This window comes from Halichoeres trimaculatus, unplaced genomic scaffold, assembly GCF_033239565.1.
Source record: "Halichoeres trimaculatus isolate MK-OKI-2021-1 unplaced genomic scaffold, fHalTri1.1 fHalTri1_scaffold_1, whole genome shotgun sequence".
NCBI classification, from domain to species: domain Eukaryota; kingdom Metazoa; phylum Chordata; class Actinopteri; order Labriformes; family Labridae; genus Halichoeres; species Halichoeres trimaculatus.
This window is the reverse complement of record NW_027437179.1, coordinates 14,398,398-14,418,291: the sequence shown is the minus strand read 5'-3', so window position 1 is coordinate 14,418,291 and position 19,894 is coordinate 14,398,398. Positions and strand designations below refer to the sequence as shown.

The following is a 19,894-nucleotide window of genomic DNA, read 5'->3' as shown; positions in this document are numbered from 1 at the left end:
CCTCTTGTTTTCCACCTCAAGCATTGACCTTTGGTGTTTGTTTTTTACAAACTTTATTAAAAAAAAGAAAAGAAAATGGAAGATGATGGCGTAGCTGCAAGGTTTCCGTTCTGTTGGAGTTTTATTAAGCAAAGCAACTTCATCCTTATCATCCTCAGGGTCCCAGAATCCTGCAGCAGGAAAGATTACATAAAGTTTTTTTTTTACCTAGTTTCTACTGACTGTAAAGCTCTTCACATTTGACTGAGAAACTGTTTTTATTGTGTGTGAGTCAGAGGAATTAGGGCTCTTTGAACTGGGATATCACAGTGTCCTTGATTTCATCAGATGTGGGAGCTTAATAAATATAAGCACTCTTACAGATATGTAACAAAAGAGCTCTCCACCTGGCACTGCCTACAGTGAAGCAATCTAATGACACAAGTTAACATTTTTCAGGAAATACTGATTATGAATCCAAAATGTCTAAGACCAGTACAAGTTTAGTAATGAGGAACCCTTGGTAAAAGAAATTTGCTTTTTTTGATTTGTGGTGTTCTTAAATTTGCATTGTTCCTTCTGATTTTCCTTACGCTTCTTTGTGCAGTCTTTGTCACTTTTTGTCAGTTGTTCATTTGCTCAGTGTTGTCCTGAAAGCAATACAAATTTTAAAAAACAGTGGAAAACATAACCAAACTATTTTTTTTTAGTTTTTTATGTTACTGATAACACCAATGCTTTTCCAATAAAATGTGATTTCTTCCCAAGGGTTACTTTGGGAAGAAACAGTCTGTTCAGTCTCTGTCTCCCATATCCTGTCTGCTCACAGCAGGTGAAGATCTTCCAATGTGGCGTTGGTGTCTGATGTTAGCTCCGTTAGCCATGTCTGTGAATAGCATGATGCTACTCTGCCCTCTGGTGTTCCCTCTGTTGCTGGGTTAGCACAGCTAGCTCGTCCATCTTATTGGAGATAGATCTTATGTTCCCAATAACGATGGATGGAAGGACAGGTCAATGTCATCACTTCTTAGCTCACACCTGAGAACCAGCATGTCATCCTCACCTTCTTCTCCTCACCTTGTGGGAAGACATCAGGCCTAGCACCAGTTAGCACTGACGTGCTACAGGCTGCTAATAGCTGATTTCACATGTAAACAATGCAGCCATGGTTACATGTAGGATCTCCAGACACAGGAGAAAAAGTAGCAAAAATATTGTATTATATACAAAGATTACTAAAAGGAGACAAAAAAAAATAACATGAAACAGACAAAGGAGACAGAGCTGCTGCATGAGGCAGCCATAACCAACAGGGCGGCGCCTTGCAAAAATGGATATAAAGTAACAATGCTGGACTTAAATACTAATTGTGTGCAGATTTTAAAAGTGTTTCATATTTATATGTTGTAAAAATCCCTGAATCTGTCCGTAAATTGCTCAAAACACTCCATTAAAAAAAAAACGTACATCTTTATGGGACTTACTGAAAATTTGAGGTCATCACATTAAGATGTCCTAACTGGCTTGTGGTTTGGAAGCAGGGGAGCCTCAAACACCAAGATCTACTTGTAGTGCCCTCCCCCGGGTTTCTGGAGGGGTAGGAATTGTTTTGAGCTGCAAACAATGTAGAGCTATTACAAAGGCACCAGACATGGACTGGCAATCAATCCTACAACTAATACAACAAAGGCTTTCTATACATGGGGAACCAAGTTGAACCGAGCCTGTGTCTCATACTAAACACATGCGTGTATTTCTGCTTTCTAAATAAGATGTGTTTGTGTGTTTGTGTGCAGAACATGCGTGTTCGCAGTGTGAATGGAGACACCTACTGCACCAAAAGCGGCAAGAAATTCACTGGTCAGGTCCTGGAGAAGTTCATGATCATTGACTGTGAAGAGGTCATCGCCGGATCATACAGGTTAGTGACACACACGCAGACAAACACACATCAGCCATTAAACCTGCGCATCATCCTGTTGTGAAGAGCTGCCTAAGAGACGGCGGTCTCAAGGGGAGCTTTAGCTACTTAGTATGAAAACATTTGTACCCTTAAGCAGATGTGAAGTGCACCCAGTGGACTCAGCTTTTGCCGAAATATTCCACATCATGTGTAAGAAAAATGTATTTCCAGAAGTCAGAGAGTCATTGGAAGCATGCTGCACACCCAGATTTACAAGCATGAATGCTGCACAATATGAAAGTTTTTAAGCTTGTCTGAATACACCATGTGATTTGCATGGATTATGCAAGTTTTGTGTAGCAGACAGAAAGCCCACAGGCTGAGAGGAACCGGAAAATAACTATCCAGTATTTGAATGTCCTTCCCACGCTCAATGCATCCAGAATGATGCTAATATTGGGTCATCGATAAGCATCTGCTGCCTCAGATTTTGCTCGGCTTCCTGCTCTGTTGGCTCAAATATGTCTCAGTGTTGAGTTTTTTGGAGAAGAGAATGGGTTGAATCAGCGGCGGAACCGATCAGGGAGAGAAATGAGCCTGACTGTGGAAGTTAGAGGAGCAAAGAAAGTTGGAGAAAGCATGCAGGGCCTTGCTTTTGTGCTTCAACAAACAAAACAGCAGACATCAGGAGAGAGTCAATGGGCGGCTAATGTTCTTTTTTTATAAAAGCAGTATTGTGTGACGGCAGTCTGAGGTTTTCTGGTTAGTTGACTGTCATACAGACTAGCACCTCCTGTTTGCAGCCCAAAGTTCTTTCCTCTCCCATCGTGCAGAATATTTAGTAACTGGCTGTTTTAGCAAGGACGGCTTCTTGGCCCAGACGTAGGCAACAGGAGGTGACACAGCAGTAGGTCTTGGTTGGTACTAGCTCTCTGACACCAGTGAGTCTCAGGAGCATTAGCCATGACACCATGCTAGCAGGGTGAAAGCTCGTGCAGGACAACAGGCTGGAGTGTCTAGTAGAATTATAACAATCACTGCTGAGTGACCACAAAGTCACGAAATGTCTGCAAACTTCTCAAAGAGGGTTGGACACTCTGCTACACACAAAAACAGACTTGTTGTTAGTCATTTTCACATCATAACAAATTCATTCATTAAATTCATTTAGATGTACTTTGGTTTTGTTTTTGCTCTTGCCAGAAAATGTTAATGTACACACAGTTTGGAACATGATCCATTTCAGCGTCATGATTAATGCATTGTTAGATGAAAGTTGGGGATCATATAAAATTGGACCTTTGACCTGACTTGTCTTAGTTGACACACACTTTGCATTGAAGACTTGATCCTGATTGTCAAACTAGGCATGTCAGGCTTCTGAGACACAAAAACTTTCCAGATAGTTGAGTTCTGGGTAACGTAGGATTACATACTTTTAGAGTTTGTCCTAAAGTTATTTGTGTAGCAAGAGAAACCAGAGAATACTAAATCTTGACGATGTAAAGCTATAAAAAATCGATTGAAGGTCGATTCTGTCCGTCTAACTTTTGCTGGATCACAAAGAGGCTTTCACAGGTGAAGTTAACGCACAGTTTGCAGCCTTACATCTGACATTTACTTTGCATCGTTCCTGATAAGCAGGACGTACAGGAGGAAGCCCGCTGAGCTCAGCTCATATTCAGTTTGCAAATGTGCGGATAAGCTGAAGGACAATGGTCGCGTTGTGTCGCACTGTGAGTGCATGGCTGCTGCTGTGAGCCAGGAGATGTTTGTGGTATTTGAAACTGTTTGAGAATACCTGACTAATACCTGTAATTAGAGCTACACACTTAGTGAGGAGAGAGGCTGATTACTTCGAACGTGTTCTGCACAGACACGCTCAGTGTGTGCAGATTCCATAAGATGCTAATGAATGGACCTTAAACGTGCCAACTCTTATTCATCTGTAGTGGAAACTTTTGAATCCTCCACTGACTTCAGCCCTTTGTGTTTCTTTGACTCCTCACAGTGTTGAAAACAGAGGTCTGTAATCCTGTACATGACTCAACTTAAATGTAGTTTCCTTGCTTTTAAAAAGAGTCACATTCTTAGGATACTGTACTTTTCAGCCAAACAAAACAATCAAGATCTTTTTCATATTTAACCCTGAGAAGGCTTCAAAGTTGTTGACTGACAAACAGCCCTGGTGGAATGAAGTTTGATTAGTGGACAAGAAGTGAGAAACATCTCAGGAGGCAGGACAGTATATAAAAAGGAAGCTGAGATGTTGACTGAATAACCCAGACAAGATATCCAGGATGTTGGGTGAACAGGAAATGATGCTAGTCGAGAGGTCTACAATCTTTACTTTCATAAGAGCCATTTTGCTTCAGCTCACCTATATTATAGTCATTCAAGAGCCAGGAATTCTACTTTATCTTCACAATAAAGAATAAAAAACACTATGAAATTCTAAACATAGTGAAAAGCTCGTGAATAGTTGTCCAAACATGGAGTTTTTTGAATTTATGAAATTGTACATGTGATTTCTTAGTTTTTTTTTTTCTTTTTTGATAAATTTGCCTCTTTTTTTTTTTTTTGGAAATGTCAAAAATTTACATAAATTTCAGATATTTTTGAAATTTTAAAAATTTCAAAAAGTTGCAGACTTTATACATTTTTAAAACTGAAAAAAATAGCAGAATAATAAGATTTTTTTTCATTTGAAAACAATTTTAAGATGAGTCAATTTTTTTTGCAAATAAAAAAAAAATCAAAATTTTAAAAAGAAAGAATTCCTAAAAATATTTAAACTTAAAAAAATGGCAAAAAATGTAAAAAATATATCTTAAATGTAATCATTTTTTAAAAAGTTAAAAAAGTTTTGAAATTACCAAAAAAATTGCAAAGATTTTTGAAAGTAAAAAAACAACAATAAGTAAATAAAAAAAATTGAAACATTGTAATTTTGCTAAAAAAAAACAAAACAAAAAAAAAACAACCTTGAATTTGATTCCATATATTCATTTTATTGCTAAACTGATCATTTTTCGACTTTTGAACATGTCTTCCCACATATCAAGCATTTATATTAAAGTGGCTTGTTGACAGTCAAATGAATCCCTCTACACAGAATTGAAATCTTGTAAAGCTGCGATGCACTGCAATGGAGCCAAAGAGCCACATGAGGCTCCAGAGCTGCAGGTTGCTCGCCCTTGCTAGCAGATCATTATTTTATTCCACATAAATGCTAATTGCACTGGTTCACAATTAGATGAAAACTGACTGTTAGAGAGAAAAGCAGCTTCAGCACAAAGATTACACAGGTGAGCATCTCAGCTCCACATGCTCTGAGGTGAATTTAACTTTTACCTGCTGGAGTGGCAGCGATGGCCTCTTCAGTCCAGAGTCTGAATGGTTAACACTTCGTCTGTCACTCAGCTCAGACTGAACTCCATTTTGTTTAGCTGTTTGCTCTTTATTACCACAGGGAGTGTGTGCAGTTACTCTTGTTGTGTGAGCCTGTCAGTGCGTGTGTGTGTTCCTGTGTGTAAGTGTGGGTGCTATGTACGAGTGAAGCTGCCAGACAAACAGTGCTGTTAGTTTTGAAACAACTCAGTGTCACAGAGAGGAAAGGAGCTGAAGTCTGTCTTTGATTTCATGGTGTAGTTCCATTCTCTGTCTCAGCTGTAAAATCAAATTCAGTCGTTGTTTAAGAGAAACTTTTTAAAGCTTCATGTCACAGAGCTCACTGACTGTCCTCCCCTGTATGCATAAGCTCCTGAGAGCCAGCTGTTTTTTTTTAATGGGACAGGATTGAAAATGCATTTTGCAAAATTTTGTTCCCACCTGCTGGGGCTGTGCAATATTGGAGGAAGTGGATTCCCTTCATTTAAAATCCTAACCTCAGATGTTTTGTTTGTTAAAAAGCTTATCTAAGAGCTGATACCTGGGGTTTCTCATCAGACTTGATTTGAATTTTAGACAAATCCATTGAGAGTGTTTGGCTTGCAGCTGAAGATGACAAAATTTGATTCATTTTTTTTATATATTTAAAGATGTTTTATCCAACCTGAACCATTTTACATGGGCATATTAACTAGTGTTAGCAGTTAAAACGTGTGTAGGAGAAAACTAGAAGATTTAAGGCATTGAACAAATCATTTATATAGATTAAACAGTAAAGGTCCCAGAATGGACCCTTGTGGGACCCCACAGGGAAATTTAGCTTTATCAGTGAGGTGAAGCAGAGCCATGCAAGGACACGGTCGTTGGTTGAGTTAGGAGCCTTATTCAACTCAAGCTGTTGCTACATGTTGGAGCATCCATAAGATTTATGGACACATTTATGTTTCATTTCCAACAAACTTTCATGACATACCTTCTCACTGCTACTGTCTAATCATTCCTGTCTCGTCCCGCTAAACAAAGTCTTATTTTCATGGGACTGAGATCATTTAATTTTTACACACAGCTAACATCAATCCACTTCAGATGAAATGTGTGTGTTGAAACCTGGTGTTGTTTTGAAGTGCATATATTCAAGGCAAGTCAAATCAGTTTTATTTATATCTCTTAAAGCTTAAATTTGCCCTTGAGGCCTGTTCAGTCTGCACAGTACACAGAATCTTCTGTGCTTAGACGCCAGCTTCATATTCAGACCCCCATAACACCCTCCACCACAGAAGAAGAGCGACAGCAGTCAGGTTTAGCTTATACACAACGCACAAACAGACAAGGAAACAGAGCAGTGTAGTGAGAGGTGTGCCACAAACTGCACATCTTTGCTCACTTGTTCATTAGTGTGACACTTCTCTTTGTTTCTCTCCTTCCTCATCAGTTTTATTACGTAACTCTGCTCATCAATCGGAAGTCTCTGATTCAAGTCAACAGCTCCAGAGGAGCGATTTTGATGATGAACCTGGCGTGGTTTTAGAGAATCTGCAGGGCGAGGCGTGACTGACAAACTGCACCGTTGACAGAGGAATGAAGGGCGAGGTCTGGAGTGGTGCCAGGCTGCTCTGACAAATACGGTGTTGTCTTATCGTCTCAGCAACTCTTTTTCACTCCTACGCGATCTGCAAACAAACATCACATATTCAAACCTGTCAGAGATTCTGCTGCACACATTGATACCTGGGAGTGCCTGCCTTTAGGTTGGTTAATTAGACTTTTGTCAGTCACAGTATTCACCTCCTTGAGCGTCACCATGTCTTTTGTCTTTAACCCACACATCCGGTAGTTGTGTAGATGCCAGATGAATTAGTGTTCTTTAAACTGTGAATGTAAACTGTGAGCAACATAAAAATGACTGGTTGCTTCATGGTCGTTTGTCAAAATCAATTCTCTACTGTGGAGTCAACTTCTACTGAATTCTGACAAGATCACAACCCTTGCATAGCAAACCTGTGTTCTGGACATAAGGGCCGACCATGCTAACAGGCAACTTCAGCTTGAACTGTCCAGTGGTTAATAACAGCTGTTAGCCGTAGCTTAGGAATGAAACACCAGTGACATCTGTGGCTGCTAGTTAATAAATGTGATTTCTGTATCCAACCTCAGTTCACCAAGACTGACTGTAAATAAGAATAGAATAGAATGGAATAGAATAGAATAGAATAGAATAGAATAGAATAGAATAGAATAGAATAGAACAGAACTTTATTGTCATTGTAACAAGTACAACCAAATTGAAGTCACAGCAGCAATCAAGAAAACAAAAGTAAGAAAGTGTATAGAAAGTGAAAAAAGGTCCATTAGAAAATAGATGGTGACAGCTTGTCCATCATTCTCCAGTTCAGCCAGTCTCCACCTCCACAGGGTCCAGGACTGAGCTTCTTCAGCAGTCTGCTCAGTCTCTGTCTCCTGGATCCTGTCTGTAAATAGCCTGATGCTACTCTGCCCTCTGGTATTCCCTCTGTTGCTGGGTTAGCACAGCTAACTTGTCCATCTTATTGGAGATAAATATAACGTTCCCAATAAGGATGGATGGAAGGACAGGTCGATGTTGTCACTTCTTATCTCACACCTGAGAACCAGCACGTCGTCCTCACCTCTTTCTCCTCACCTTGTGGGAAGACATCAGGCTTCACACCAGTTAGCATTGACATGCTACAGCTGCAAACAGCTGAACTCACATGTAAGCAATGCAGCCATGGTTACATGTAGGATCTTCAGACAAACACAGGAGCAAAAGTAGAAAAAATATCACTGAAGCCACAAAAAGTTTGGTGTCCATGACCAACAAATGAGCCATACAAATTAATAATCCAGTCCAAATACAAAGATTACAAAAAAGAGACAAATTTTTTTTTTTTAAAAGGACAAAGAAGAGAGAGCTGCTGCAAAAGGCAGCCATAGCCAACAGGGCGGCGCCTAGCAACTAGCAAAGTAGTAGTAAAAGTAACAGTTAGAGAAAAAGCTAGATTGGAGCCAAGATTATGACCAAATATGACACTTAAGATTCAATATGTGGAGTATATTTGAAGGGAAAGTCTAAATTATGATAACAGATTTCATGTTCACACTAAAACTACTGTATATTGTCAAGCTATCAACTATTTTAATCAGCAATCCCAAAATACAAAACTATTATTATCATAATATATTTAGTGCCGTTAACTAAAATTTCCAGCTTAACTTGTGTAATCAAGTAGGTTGAACACTTTCCAGTGATATTAAATTGTTGAATGGATGAGTTAAATCCTGCAGTTGAGGTAAACCTATGTTGTGACAACAAAACAATGCTTGATTTTAGGCTGTGGTTTTGGCCCTGCATGTGCATTACATTTTTTTAAGCATTCAATGAGTTTTTAAAAGTATTTATAAATCCTAAACTTGAATCAGAATGCCCCCTGTTGTTGCATAATAGTTTGGTTTTAATCAGGGCTTAATGGATCAACAACCACAGCACTGTTTGTCAGATACGGTGCTGACAGACAGGCTCAGTCACGTAACAGGTAACAGCGTGAGGCCTCTCCTGATTCTGTATATGAGAAGCAAACCATTTCATTTTTATCCACAGTAAGACTTATTCTTAAGTAAGCCCTGAAGTGAAGTCTTCCAAGTTTATCTGTAAAGTGAAGATGAAACAAAAAATTAACCTTCTTGCCTAATTCTTTGTCATCAAGACGAAAACAGTTTGATTTACAGCTCAGCTGGAGAAGGCGTGTTCTTATCGCATCCTCCTCAGGACATACCGTGGAGTTCACCTGAGCTAAAATATGTCAAACATATCTGAGCATTGAGTGATTTATCATGACGGGGAAGCGGTCCTGCAGGTTTTATTTGGCTGCTGTAAAACATGCTCACTGTTACCCCATGCAGCCCAGCACGCCATAAAAGGCTTTACATAATTAAAGCTCAGAAAACACTGCACACTTTTAATGACCTCATGTGTTTTTACTCTATGGGTGGTATCAACCCTGCAGGGTTTTTAACAGACCATTTTAAAGGGATTAGAGTGATGTTGTTTAGAATGATCTGGGGTGAGAACAGGTGATAACACTGAGGGGTAAAATGCTACAAACACCGGCTGGGTGGAGATACTTTTTGGAACGTGGTGGTGCAAAACACTCAGGGATTAAGGCCCTCTTTCTTTTTAGGTCTTACACTTCACACCTGGCATCTTGTCACTGTCAATTTTGTGGTGTAAATTCTTCCTTAAAGTCCTTGTGAGGACTTTTTGAATGATCTTAGAAATAGTTGCACTTTAGCACAGTTGCCTGCTCACAATCCAGGATTTAACATGAGATTATCAGCACCAAAACTGGTTATTGCTGAAATTTTCTTCCCAGTAACTGTTGTCAGGTCAGTTTTAAGGAGAACACAAATCTATCTATGGCACAAGACAGAAAGTACCTTTGATCGCATTCTTGCTGGTGGTAGGTGGTAGGGCTGACCCTGTCTGCAGCGGTTGTTAGTTAGCGTAGCTTCCATTAGTGTTCTCTGGCTAGTTTCTCAGCAAAGGGCAATGATAGACACCATACCCTGTGGCAAAACCCATTGCTGTTGACAAATGCCTCATAAAACCTCACTCGTACAAAATAACTTGAATGAATAAACATATCCTTATAGACATAAACTGTATAAAACATGGACGAAGCATCCACGACATCACCCGTCTGTTCCTGAAACTGTGAAATGAAGCCAAACCACGGACACAGCCTCATTCACTTTGATGCCGGCTGTGAGTTTTTCTTCCAGCAGCTACAGGGCGCCTGGCAGTCACGTGACCTGAGCAGTGTCCCTGATTGGACAATGAAGGTTCTGATAACTTCTAAACAGCAGAGTTAGAAAAAGAAATCCCTCACCGTACAGTGTGTGTCGATAGTGAAATCAGCGTTTTAGACCCAAGCTGCCCATTGAACCAGGCTGTAAATATGCTCTTTAATGACGTGAAAGTCAATTTTTATGGATGGGTGTGTATGTGACTTCCGGTCTTTATGCAGGCAGCCTCAAGAGGATCCTCAGCGAACAGCAACTTTTAGCACTTCTGCATAGGCTTCATTTTTACTAACTGGATGTTGCCCCTTGCCTTCAACCAGTTGATTTTAACCAAGTTAATTTATTCTTTCATTATTTATTGTTTTATTGTATTACTGTATATCTTATTCATTCTTTTAGTCAAACTTTTATCATTTTATTCTTAATTTTTTTAATGTCATTTCACTTATCCATTTTATGTTATTTTATCTCTCTTCTTACATTTTTATTATTGTTTTAGTATGATGGTTTTTTAGCTTCAGTGTTTCCTCATGGGGGCTCTCCGCGCTGGGGGCTGCTCCTGGTCCACTTCTGGGGCTGCTGCCAGGGGACGGCTTCGCCTGCATGGCTATAGGTCACTGCATTGTGTTGTGGGGCCTTGTGTTTGTGCGGGGCGGGGCAGTCTCCGGCTGCGCTCCTTGTGGGCCGGGAGCTCTCCTCAGTGTTGATAGCCCCCAAAGGTAGCTTATTCCTTACCGCAGTCCTCGGTGCTCAGCCATGTCTCTCTCTCTCTCCCTTAGAGCTAGCATGAATGTGTATGGGAGTAGGTGTGTATGTGTGTTTGTCTGCAAATGTGTGTCTGGATTTGTCTCTGTATTTTGGGGTGGGGGGCTGTTTCTATGTTGTTTTTAGCCTCTGAGAGGCACTTTGTGTTGCTTTTAAAGTATGAAAAGTGCCCTCTAAATAAATAAAGTTTGAGTTTAAAGTATGTCCGCAAAGTCACCACACACACCACACTGTAAAATCAGGAGGATACAGCCCTAGTGTTAGCACATGAGGTTTCAGGGGCAAATGTAAAGAGTTGGTGTCATTTCATTAGTTAATGTAGTCTGATCTTATCTGATGCTCCATAAGGGTGAGGTGCAGCATTAATTCACCAGGATGGCCATGACCTTATGGAAGATGTGATATGATGTGACTTCGATGCACACCTCCAGATTGAGCAGCCCGTCAACAACCTCCTTCCTGAACTTTGCGAAAGAACTGATCGCCAAACACTCCCTCAGTGTCCTCTGATCAGCTGTGAAAGTATAATTACATCCTGGACATTGATACTCCTGCTGACTCCTGCTGGCTGATAATCTGGTGATTCATTGCAGTGATTCATTTCTGTCCGGGAAGTACTGAAGGCCGATCTTTAGTTTTATCAGCTGGAGGTGGAGGGAGATTACAGACAGCTCTGTGTGTGAGTGTGTGTGTGTGTGTGTGTGTGTGTGTGTGTGTGTGTGTGTGTGTGTGTGTGTGTGTGTGTGTGTGTGTGTGTGTGTGTGTGTGTGTGTTTTATAATTTTACTACACAATCCTTCAGTAGAGTGAGAAGATTTGTCAGTGGTAGCCACCTGCACACTTCAGAGGAGATGCTTCCCACGTAGTAAAGATTATTCCTCCCCGATGTACAGACTGTTCAGGGCAGAGAGTCTGTTTCCTGCACTGCGTTCCTGATCCACACTCTGACACTGTAAATATGTAACAACATAATGATCTGATTTTCCTTTGTTCATTGAAGCACAGAACTAAAATAATGGCTTTTAAATTATGATTAAAGCATGCTTCATTGTATCGCTTGATTTAATTCACCCTAGGGAGTAAAATGACTATTGTGTCTTTTTCAAGTCTTCATACTGTCTCTCTTGTAGCTTTACATGGTTTACAGGCTGTAAAAGTCCCTGTTTATCTCACTCTGGTGTTTTAGAAAACCATTATTTCAGCTTCTGTCTGAAACAGTTCACTTCAGCTGCTGTCACTTTAAGGTGCCCAACTCCACAAACCCCCTCCCCTTTGATTGGCCAAGCCTCTGGAAGCCCTTAAGGGGCAGAGATATTAGCAGACCTTGGTGTTTGAGGCCCACTCCTCCAACATGTCATGAACCAGTCAGGAAATGACCTCATTTCAGCAAGTCTCATCAAGATCTTGTAAAGATCATTTGCCATTTTAAAGAAGGGACTGTTTTGGGCAGTTTACAGGCAAATTATTGTAACATATGGAGCGAGCCTGCAAGCTAGTTCTGGCAATCAACTCAAGCTGCTCTTTTATGCACATACCACATGTCTCACTCATCATAACCATCTTCGGTAACGCTTTATATTAAGGTCCTGTATTAAGCATTAATAAGACCTTGGTAAGTACTTATAAGATGCTAATTAACATTATTTGTTTATAAGACTATATAACTGCTTAATAAGTGTTTAATAAGGTCATTGTACTAGTTACTACAAGACAACTTAATCTATAAGCTATATGGAGCCTAACCCTCTTTGTTTTTTGTCTTCTGCTTTTGTCTCTCATGAGTCCTTCCCCTAAACCTGACCATTCGGGCCTATGCCTGGACCTAACCTGTGGGGCCTAACCCTTACAATGACCTTATTAAACACTTATTAAGCAGTTATACAGTCTTATAAACAAACAATAATGTGAATAAGCGTCTTATAAGTACTTAAAAAAGTCTTATTAATGCTTATTACAGGACCTTAATATAAAGCGATACCCCATCTTCCAATCACATGCTCTGCCTCTCAATCTGGCGGTCTATTTAAACTGAGGCCCCGTTTACACGACGCCGAAAACAGTCGATTCCGCAAACATTTAGTTGCGTTTTGGCCTTCCGTTTAGACGAGACCACGTTGCGTTTCCAGTGAAAACGCAAACTTTTGAAAACACTTCCCTGAGTGGAAAGATCTGAATCCGCTCCTCCATCCAGCTTCGTGTAAACACAGAGCGAAGCGTTTCAGGGTGAAACACTGACGTCACCGCATGCGCACTCGCAGTTTCAGGTGAAGGCTCCGCGCTTAGCCACATTTCTAGTTGAGCCAATCCGGTTCAGTAGGTGGCGATAATGCGGGTTATGGTTGGATTGCCGACCGTCTCACACAACAAAACGGCAGAAAAAGAAAGAACAGAAGAGGAGACTTCTCCTCCTGGAGTCGTATGAACGCGGATTGTTTTCACGCCGTCCTCATGTGAAAGCGGGTGGCTTTTGAAAACGCAAAGGAAGAATCGTTGCGGGAGTCTCGGGGCCTCAATCTCCTACCTCTCTCTGGCTGCCAATGCCTCTGGTGCACTGCAGTTGTGTTGCTGCATATTCTGTCTCTCCCCCCCCCACCACCCCAGCAACCACCTGCAGGCCCCGGTGGGGATTGTGTTTTATATTTTTGCTCATCACTCCTCAATGCTGCTATTAAAAAAATATGTGCTAGGAGTGATGAGGCTGGAGCCTGGGCCCCAAACTTAAATGTATTGCTGCAATAAACAATTCAAATGTGAGTTGACTGACTGAAATGAATTAGTAGCAGGTTGAAAACCTGTAGCTGTTAAGTATGAACACCCAGCGTTGTTACTTTATATCCATGTTTAAAATATGGGAGAGCAGATATTCACTCTTTAAACCACTTTAGGACAAAGTTGAGTTCTTCTCCATCAAAGGGGACTTTGAGCTGCAGAATTGAGACAGTTGCTGTTTAGGCTGAATAATCAGCAAATTTGCACTGAAATGAAGTGTTTGTACTTTTGGTTCTTTCTGCTGCTGTCTGATAATCTAATGAGTCACTGCTGGGATGCATCTTTATCCAGAGAGGTGTTGAGACTGGTCTGCAGTTTATCAGCTGGAGGTGGAGGGAGACCATTTTCACAAACACAGTCAGAACGTACTGAGTCTAAGACACATTTAGTGTTACATAACTATACTACATGTTCCCCCTGACAGGATGAGGGAGGAGTTTTGTCCTGTATGCTCTCTTATGCATTGTGACAAATATGCTGCAGATAGGAAACATTATTCTTGTTCAGTACACTGAAGGTACAAGATGCAGAGTGGTGCACCACGCTCATCCTGTTTGATAGTCAGTGTTCCTGATTAACACTGTGTGGAGGCGGTGTGAGGCTTTAAGAAAATCAGATTACCTTTTATTCTCAATGCCCTGCAAATTGATTTCTTGTGTTTTTTTTGTTGTACTGTCAAAATGTGAGATTCAAAGTTGCAGCTTAAAGCCACAGTGGAGAGATTGAACTGGATGTGAAACAGACTAAAATTAGATTGCGATGCTTCTTGTTAACCCACAAAAACAAACAGAACTGAAAATTTTATCATGTAATTAATTATTTCAGAAACCGCTGTGAGGGGGTAGGTGTCAGACTGCAGGATTGACAGCACATTGAAAGAACTGCTTTTGTTAGGTTTGAAGCGAATTTTCCCAGTCAGTGATATGTTTCACTGTAAAAACAAACCAGGGTAAGATTCATAACAAAACATATAATAATTGGCATGTTCAGGACAAATCAGAGTCAACACAAAAAGTCACATGTTGTCCAAAATGGGCGCCAAAATCAATCCAAATCAAAAGTTCCACACAGGGGCTTTAATAATTCCTTATGGAGGTAAATCTTGGGCCAGTAACAACAAAAGGGTCATTTTTTTGTGAAATAACTTTGATCATTTTTTTTTTCTTCTTTGGTCATTTTTACTAAATATCCGATCAGTGTCTGCAGACTTCACTGCTGGCTGTTCAGTACATGCAGCTCTTAGAGGTTGTTTGTTTGACTCACTGGATTCACACTCCTCTCCCTCTCTGTCTCCTCTCTAGTTTCACCTGGCTGTCGGCTCAGGTGCACAGCAACATGGTGATGCATTTCTCAGGTCGCATTGCCGACAGCTTCGACCGGGAGTTCCGCTGCCTGTATGCCGACTCGCAAATCATTGACTGCTTCTTCAACGTGGAGGAGGAAGGGATGCCTTATTATCCGTCATACCAGGCCATGGTGGCCCCCGGCATGGGCATGGGGATGGGTCCTGTCATGGGGCTGGATTTACTCTCCGACAGGTACGTGTTGTAAGACGTGATTTCAGTTTCTAAACAACATAACTCATCTGTTTGCAATCTTGTATCTGTAAAACCCAGAATACAAAAAATGACAGAAGTCCTCCATTTATTCAATATCTGTGGGATGAAATTTTTTAGGTTACCCACAAAAATTTCTCCTTACTTCCCTAAAGCTGATTACAATGAAAATGTTTAGAAATAGTTATTCAGTCAGTTCCATCAAGTATCACAACCTCAAACAAGTTTCCTTTTTACCGTCTCAGATAACACCAAAGTTTATGATAGGATTAGATTATAAAAGTAATCCTTTGATCTGTCCTAAAGTTACATCATAATAATAGAAAAACATAATAGAGTTACTATAAATTACTGTATAGAAGTTATTGCACATTCAAGACTGATCATAAAAGTCTGTCCACACCTTGAAGAAAAGTCAGTCACATCAAAGAATTAATATAAGAAGATATCAGTAATTTTGAATTTCATACCCAAAAAACACAATGTGGCACGTTTGAGGCAGAAAATGCTATACACATAGAGTATGAAAGTAAAATTTCAAATCCAAAGAACAGGTTAATGTACAGAAGATTTTGAAGAAGTAAGCCCAAAATATTTCTACTGGGCAGGGAAAAATCAACTTGGTTCACATTTTATAACTTTTATAAGTTGTGTTTTACAGAGCAGTATTACACAATGTTTAAAAGCTAAGAACACTTTACGGAGGTTAAAAGGAGCATCTCAAAAAACAACATGCACTAGCAGAACATGAACAAAAAAGATGCAAAACAAAATTTAAAACATTCAAAGACAACCATACATTAAAAGCAATTTTAAAAAGGTGGGTCTTGTTGGGTGTTTTGAAAGTCAAGAGGTCTGGACAGTTACAGATATCAAGTGGTAGAGCATTCCAGAGGGTGGCAATAGAGAAAGCTCTCACAAAAAAAAAAACAAAAAAAAACAAAAAATCAAATCTAGTGACACTGCTGAACTAAACAAGTAATTATTCCAGTAGATTCTTAAAAGTCTGGATGTTTCAAAAAGAGTTACAGAACTTGTGACTGAAAGTGGGCAAGTGTCATTCAGTGTTCAGTGTTCAGTAGTCACTAGTCTTACTGCCATATGTTTTTTTAAGAAATACACCTTTAATACACCTTTTGAACTAGTCTACAGTTCTGTTGTCACCTCCCTGCCTAATATGTCACTTGAACTATAGGTGGATGAAAACAACTTCATTATATCAATGGCAGGTAAAATAGTGGGAAAACCACAAACACCTCAGTCTCAACTATTGATGATTTTAACGGAGAAATGAACACAAAAGGTTGGTTTTGTGTAGCCTGAGAATTCATAAGGTTTCAATCACAGACCATCACTATTCAAAGTGTCAGACAAATACACAAATGAACCTGACTTTTGGAAGGACTGACGTCTCACACTTATCTCTCTGACCTCCTCCAGCAGGCAGAGGGAAAGAGGATGCTCTGAAAACTCCAGCAGCCAATCAAGTAACAGCGTGTCAAGTGTAAAAGCTGCACCCGGGATGACACCAAATCCAGTTTACAAGGTCACCCAGAGTCATGACAAGAAAGAGTCCAACAACAACCCCCACCTCAGCCCTGAGAGGAGGGGAGGGAGCGGAGACCGAGGGGGACAGACCCCCACACCTCAGGGCCATGACAGACCAGGATCACGAGTCTCCTCCAATGGCGTAACCAATCACACCCCAGCGATGGACCGTCCACCGCCACCCTACGGTCATCAAATGGGCATGGACTGGAACAAACCCAACCCTGCAGACATCATGCGCTCTAATATCGGAGGAACCTCCTCCAAGTTCCAGGCGTTGGGCTTGTATGATCACAAACCTAGCATGTTCCACAACCCCGGGTATGCCCCTGGTGCCCCCACCTCAAACCTGAACACCAAACCTCAAACCCCCTCCCCAGTCAATGACAGTAAACTGAACCCCAAACAGAAGACTCCCTCCAACCCGTTCCTCAACAAACTCTCAGACTTCTTCCTGCCCCCCTCCAACAAAGACTCCTACAACTTCAGGAGGTCACCATCCCCTCATGCCACCCCTTCCTGGGGGGGCCCAGACCTTTCTCAAACAGAGCCAGAGAGCCAGCAGAGTCCCCCACCTCCACCCTCGCCAGTCACACTAATGAGCCGGCAGGACCAGAAACGCATGACGCTGGGACACAGCAAGCTGGACCTGGTGAACCAATACAACAAGATGAAGTCCAAGCAGGTGTACAGCCGCTTTGAGCTCAAGACCTCCAACTGAGCCTGAACCTTCTCCTCCTTCTGACTCTTTTTTTATTAGAGTCAATAAAAAGTCTCCACAGAAGTAGAGGTTTGATAAAAAGGTCAGGCCTCTTCTTCCTCTTGGAGGAAATTAAGTGATTGCAGCCATGTTGGCTCAGAGGCTCCTTTAACAGAGTTTCCCTCTGTTGTTCTTGAAACAGTCTTTCCTCTTTCATCATGTGGTGAGAGTTTATAGAAGCAGCAGGGCTGCAGCTTTTTCAGAAGTTTACATGAACAACTGACCTTTCCTAGAATACCGAAACTGATCTTTGAGAATCACCGTCATGATGTGGTGTGATCTCTGGTAGTGAATCAAGCAACTCATATATAAAGGGCTTGATTATGCACCACAGCTGTTGATAAGCCGTGAAGAGCCCAAAGATAGCGCTCGCCAATCCATACTCCTCGTTTCTTCCAGCCAAGAAAGACAAGGGCCAAGTGGTGGATTCAAGAACACCACCAGACAGACGGCCATAACGCGCCAGCTGTCAGTCAAATCAGCCATTCCCCTAAATATATCGGATTGTTAGCCTCGATATAACAAGAACAGCTGAGTTATAAAAAAGATCACTCCTTGTGATTTTCTAAGGAAGACGGAAATGAGCTTCTGAGACTAAAGCTGTTTTTATACAAGAATAAGAACCTGTTAAATCCTGCTGGAAAAGAGGCCTAACAAAAAGGTTGTTCTTGGCTGAAGAAGCCAGCCCACTGACTGTAAAATGAAACAGGTGCCTTTATTTCCACCCATTGTACCCATTAAGCCAAAAGACCATCTCCGTTGGCGCTTACTGACAAATAAATCACTCCTCATCCCTTCACCAAAAACACATTCAACTCACAGATAAAATGCTGAAACAGCAGAATTTGTTGATTTGATGCAGACAGAGCTAAAGTTAAAAAAAGAAAAATGTTAGAAAGCATTTGTGTGACCTTTATATTAGTTTTATAGTTGACCCATCTTCCATCTGTTAAAACTGAGGAGACAGAGTTCATCACCTAAAACCAGCCAGTAGGGGGAGCTTTGGGTCTTTTGGCTTCACTGCCTGTGAATAGCCTCCTTTAATGGTTGTAAATTGTTGTAAATGGTTGTAACACCTGCACACATTTTGGCAACGGAAGTGGAGTAGTTCTGTCAAGCTACGCAAGGAGGTTTACCACAACTCAACTTACAACTCACAATACTTACAATTTCACCTAGCGGGGGGGGGTGGGGTTGCTCAAGAGCACCTTAGCAGTGCTCAGGAAATTAAACCGGTCCCTATGAATCGAGCTACTGCCGCTATTACTGCGTCCTAAGTGTTGTTTTTGGTCATAACCTCGGCTCCAAACCAGCTTTTTTATTGACCAAACAAAGCAAAAACTGGTTTTAGATTTTCAGCTTCACCGTAAATCCCAAAGTTCAAATTACTCAATTGGGTTAAGCTTTAAAGACTTAAAATTTGTTAGTAAGTTTAATTTACTTAAATGTCTGAGTTTTAACTGTTGAAACTGATGATTTCTAAGTAGATTTAACTTTTGTTACTGTTTAAGTACCGGTAAGCAACTCTTAAAATCATTAGTTTCTGTGACTGAGTTGTGGAACCATGAGTGAGGAGGGAACGCAGTTGATATGAGACCCTGCTGTACTTCTGGACGTGCAAAAGTAGCACAGGTTCTCTGTGCCCCTCATGACACTGATTGTTTGTCTGTGCGTCACAGCATGGACCAGCTGTCCATGCTCTATGTGGTGTGGGCTGGCTGTCTGCATCAAAAATAAATATATCTTTTTACATTTCAAAACTGGCCAAAATAGCATGATAGTCCAGTCAAAATTTAATTTATTAATATATTAGGCACACACTGCAAAATCAATAGGTACAAAATCCCGTGCCATGGAGCACAGACCAACAGTCAACGATGTGGGGCTCAAACAGCCTGTGTCCCCTGAAGAACATTATTTCAATGTACAGCTGGGTCTCATATCTACTGCCTTTCCTCCTCACTTGCAGTCACTAAAGTTGTGAAATTAGAGCTAATTTTTGTTGTGATGGCGTTTGTGACCATGAGTGAGGAGGGAACGCTGTGGTTATAAGACCCAGCTGTACTTAAAAATGTTATTTAATTCAGTTGTTCAGATCTTCTTCTTATTACATTTACTTAGTTCATAAGGCAAATTTATTGATATCACATTCAGTTTTGAGTAAGGTCAACTTGTAATCTTGTACACTAATATGCAACATTTTTTTAACATTACTTAATATTTCAATTTGTTACAAATTAGCTTCAGATTCACTTGATTAAAAACAATCAGTAAAATGATTTTCCATAATAACCATATCTACTTAAGATGTTGAATTAAATTAATTTATTTCACTATTAAGCTTTTTTTTTTTTTTTTTAAGCCAATGGGTTTACAAGCATTTTTCAAGTAAACTCAACTTATCTGG

General features: G+C 40.6%; 1 protein-coding gene across 1 annotated transcript in view; it reads left to right on the top strand.

Annotated features, from left to right (window-relative positions):
• The window catches only part of fam83c (family with sequence similarity 83 member C), a 31,484-nt gene extending 11,805 nt beyond the window's left edge, over positions 1–19,679 (top strand). The window contains exons 4-6 of the mRNA XM_074684496.1: positions 1,776–1,900; positions 14,925–15,161; positions 16,620–19,679. Coding sequence (XP_074540597.1) covers positions 1,776–1,900; positions 14,925–15,161; positions 16,620–17,448 — 1,191 coding nt within the window. The 3' untranslated portion in view covers positions 17,449–19,679. The remainder of the gene's footprint in view (positions 1–1,775; positions 1,901–14,924; positions 15,162–16,619) is intronic.
• The last annotated feature ends 215 nt before the right edge of the window (positions 19,680–19,894 follow it).